Here is a 4,368-nt window from a genome sequence, read left to right on the forward strand (position 1 = left end):
CACTGTAAATTGTAATAAGTTCACTTTACTTAAGAAAAGTCAGGAAACCGATTGCCTCAAAATTCCCAAGTTAAGTAGATAACTCATTTTAAGTTGTTAAAGCTGAAAATAACTCTGTTTAGACAACTTAGATAATGGGAGTAAACATAAGTGAAGTTAACTCAAAATCATTAATAAGGTTTACTATGAAATATAAATTCAGACAACTCAGATAATGGCAGTAAACTTGAGTATAGATTACTCAAAATTATTAGTTAGGTTGACTATAAAATGTCAGTTTTGACTACTGAAACTTGTGAGTTATGCTAATTAAGCTGTACTCGTAAAAATAAGTTTTCCTTACAAGTTTAAGCATTCACATTACTAGAAAAATATCAGGAAACCGATTGCCTTGATATGTTCAAGTAAGCTGAACTTAAAGTGATAAGGTATTGAAACAAAGACAGACAACAGTTTAAATGGAAAACAAAGTTTAATAATTTAACCTTTTTTGTCACACATGGAAAAATAGGGTCCAGGTGGTTCTTAAAAGCACAGTCTGTGGGTCAATGGTGGCCCTCAGAGACGTTTCTGGCGACCCACTGAGTAAAGGTGACATGAAATGCATGCATCATATTTGTTCTGGTTCCAATACAGTTTTTAACTAACAGTTAAAACAACCTTTTTTGGCTTGTAGCCCCACAAGTCAAAAAAGGTTGTTACCCCACAAGTCAAAAAAGCTTTACATTTATCTTAACATCAATAATGAACAGCAGATATAGCTCAACTCTGAAAAATAAAATCCCATTTTAACTGAATCACATTCACATTGTGATTACATTCACTCAGTGCATCAGAAGATTTTTGAGTGATTGTATTTTTGGTTTTAGGGCTTTATGTCCAAGTGAGAGAAGCACCCTTTGGATGAAGTCAAAGGTGTTCTTCAGTTGTTGAGGGTACTCCAAATTCAGGGCGTAAGTAAGTCCAAAGAGCAAGCACATTGCATGTGGTAGATTTTCAAGGCCATCCATCACAATTCTTCCTTCCAAAATGATTGCAGTACCTGAAGACTGAAGGTGCAGTGAGTCGAGGGACATCGGTTTGTCCTCAGGAACGATGGTCATGATTCCAATGGGGATGTGAGACATGCCTGGGTCATCGCTGTCCTAAAACCAATAGCAGCAATACAGCCCCAATTACATATCAGATTTCACCTTAATTTTCTATGGCAGAAAACACAAAACAGCCACTAAAAGTAAGATATATTCTGATATTAGATATTCAAGTAAATATGGCACATGCATAAATAATTAACAGATTGTTTCATTCATTCATGATGATAGGTCATCAGTGCATCAAGAAGGAAGATGCAGGCTGAGTGGAGGAAAAGCAGGCCCGGATAGAATCTAGATTTTGCAAACTGGTGACGAACAGTAAGAACTGCCAAAGTGGCCCCTTCTGAAGAGGACAAGGCACTGTTATTGCAGAATGCATGTTTTTTTTCTGTTATAGCCCTGCAATCAAAAGTTGTAATGGGAGTCTAAGGGACAAAAATGTCTGCTATGGGTATAAGTGTGAGGTTTTTTTTTTTTTTGAAACTACAAAAAAACTAATAATGCATCAAAATCAGTTTTGTTACTAATCTTTGACATATCCAAGGGTCTGATACCACGTAAAAAATGTCTAGCCTCCGATCACTTCTTATATGGAAAATTAGCCTTTTTCTGTCTTTTTTTCCAAAAATCTGGAGCACACTTTATTTAATTGCCAATAAATATTTAGTATTTTTGGAAAGAACAGTGGTTGACTGAAAGATCCGTGAAAAAAAATCTGAAAAAAATATTAATCTGATACATTTTTAGAGAAGTTGTTTTGAGGGGACATTTATGTCCTTAAGGGTAAATTTGTAACTTTTTTGAGAGGGTACCAGAGTGGACATCCTGTGGTGTGGAATAAAAACTCAGTAATAAAGACGACTTACAAAGCATGTCTTGAAAAAGTCTGTGTTTTCATCTCCAAGGATGACAGGAAGGCCACGGAGGACTGCTGTTCTCTTCGCAGTAACATCTGTACTCTGAAAAATCACAAACACATATAACTCCTGTGGTAAAGGACAATCAATTAATAGCTCTGCATACACAATGGGGTTGTATTTTTTGTTCCCCACATGATAAAAAAAAAAGAATTACTTTGTATCTGAGAAACTTACCTCTGTTGTGACTTGTTGCAGATACTTCTGAAGTTTCTGGCCAACACTTCCCCCCTTGGTCTTGAAAATCTCCAAGAAGCGAGGAGTGTATTTGTCAAGTTCTTTGAAGAATTCTGTGTTCAAGTTTTTGCTTGACAAGCGACAGAACTCTGCCCAAATCTATGGGAAAAGTATGACAAATTAGTATTCAAGATGTCGTCATTATATATTAATATTTTATATACATCTTAAAACATGTTTGGAGGGGATCTTTAAAATCTTAGGACTACTTTTCACTGGCAGGACACTGAAGCTAATTCTGTAAGTTCATTAAAGATATGACAAATAATGAATTACATGAGAACTAAAATGGATAAAAGCGTTCTTTAGGAAGAGTTTTAAATTACCTGAGCCTCTGTAAAGAGTGCTGGCCACCTTTCCATTGTGTCTTTCACTGGAGGCTCCAGGTTCACCAACTCTTGTCTTCTCAAGGCAAAAGTAGAGTCCATGTTTTTGGTTATCAGAGCAGCAGTTGGACGACGTTTCTTCATCTCCTCTACAAGTTCCTTTCGTTTGGACTCCATACTGGTCTCATCTTCACCATCAGGGAAATTGGGTAGGAAATTGATTTCAAATCGTTTGGGTCTTTTGATGCTTCTCTGCGGAGCTTGGCCTTTTCTCTTCCCTTGATTTACGGCCACATCTGTACAGCCAGCTCGACGCAGTTTGGTGCGATAGTTTCCCATTTTGAATTTTAAGCTATTTTTCCAGCCGTTACATCCATTGACAGAGCCTGGCTCAATGAGGCATGGATGTTTTTGAATCAGTGCAGTTGCAACATCATTGAATTCTTCATCGCAGGGATATGCCTTGAAGCTGTAAATTGCCTCTGCAAGTTTTTCAAGTATCTCGTGCTTCATGTCCCTGGGTACTTGCAGGTATGTCTTGTCTCTCATATACAGAAGATTCCCCTGCCGTAGTCTGTATTCGATGTCCACAGGAAAATAAGGAATTTCAAAGGTGTCTGGCCATGGAGACCGAGCAAGAGATGACCGACTTTCAGGGGAGGAAACAGAGAGGAGCTCAGTGTCATCTGTGCTGGCTGTGCTTGGTGTGGGAGTTGGAACCAGAGCAATTACCTTTAGGGTGGGTTTGTCAGGCAGGTCTGTAATGTCAGTGAGGTTGACGAGGGCATTATGAAAATCAGGATCCTCATACTGCAGGGAGAATTTGTACTGAAGTCCCAGCTTCTCCTCAAGCTGTTCAACAAGTGAGTCAAGTGTCTGTGGTTTCCCAAAGAGTGTAATTTTCCTGATGTCATTGTCATGGACAATTATCCTTAGTGTAGTCCTCATCTCCATTGTTGGTTGTGATTCTACAGAGGCTTTAAAAAATACAATAAAAAAATCAGTTTAGCTACTTCATGACACTTGACATCAAAATATTCAGCATCCAATCAGCACAAAATATAATGTCTAAGGGTAACAAATGTCCTGCCCCTGATTCTGTATGCTGCCAGAGGAAAAGGGTCATTCAGATCAGAGAGCATGTTGACAGACATTGATGACACATGACTGCATAGCTCATAAGAACGCAGATGCTCATTATACCATGATGTCATATGTTTGCACAGAAACAAAACATCACTGTTAATGACAAGGATGTTGTGAATTTGCCTAAACTCAGGTAGGCATGAACAAGCACCAACAGACACAATCATATCTGGATTGTATTTGATGCCATCAACGCTCACAGATGATGCTACAAGGACAGTGTTCTGAGATGCATACCTCTGTTTCAACAAGTTCTGAATATTCTCAGGTAAAGATGAAACCAAAGAAAGTGTCACCTTGTCCATTTGGATGGATGGCTTGAAAAATGAGGAGGAGTCTACATGGTATGCCATCATTCTCTGATGCCGGACAGCCAGAGTTTGTGGGACATTTTTGAAGTTTTTTGTGTAGTGAATGACTTGTTTGAAGAATTTATGCTTTCCTTCAAAGCGCATTGTCCACATATCTCTGAGCGGCCCATACATCCTCATCAACTGTGGATAGTGTTCCACAAAATGGTGCTTTGGGCGCAATGTGAAGTGAGGAAATACTGTTAAAAGTAAACCTCTGTGCTCTGAGATCTTTGTATCAAGGAAGTCAAGAGAATCTTCTGTTAGTCTGAATGATGCTGACAGTTCTAAGATGTCC

At 38.5% G+C, this 4,368-nt stretch overlaps 1 protein-coding gene across 1 annotated transcript; it reads right to left on the reverse strand.

Annotated features, from left to right (window-relative positions):
• Window positions 1–373: 373 nt before the first annotated feature.
• On the reverse strand, window positions 374–3,572 carry LOC111665512 (sterile alpha motif domain-containing protein 3-like). The gene is made up of 4 exons (XM_023420551.2): window positions 2,575–3,572; window positions 2,189–2,347; window positions 1,961–2,053; window positions 374–1,145 (listed from the first exon to the last, which is right to left on the reverse strand). The coding sequence occupies exons 1-4, from the start codon at window positions 3,526–3,528 to the stop codon at window positions 825–827; spliced, it is 1,527 nt and encodes a 508-aa protein (XP_023276319.2). The 5' UTR covers window positions 3,529–3,572; the 3' UTR covers window positions 374–824.
• Between the last annotated feature and the right edge of the window lie 796 nt (window positions 3,573–4,368).

This window comes from Seriola lalandi, unplaced genomic scaffold (genome assembly GCF_002814215.2).
Source record: "Seriola lalandi dorsalis isolate HSWRI2012SDOR001 ecotype SW California unplaced genomic scaffold, Sedor1 jcf7180002054651, whole genome shotgun sequence".
NCBI classification, from domain to species: Eukaryota; Metazoa; Chordata; class Actinopteri; order Carangiformes; family Carangidae; genus Seriola; species Seriola lalandi.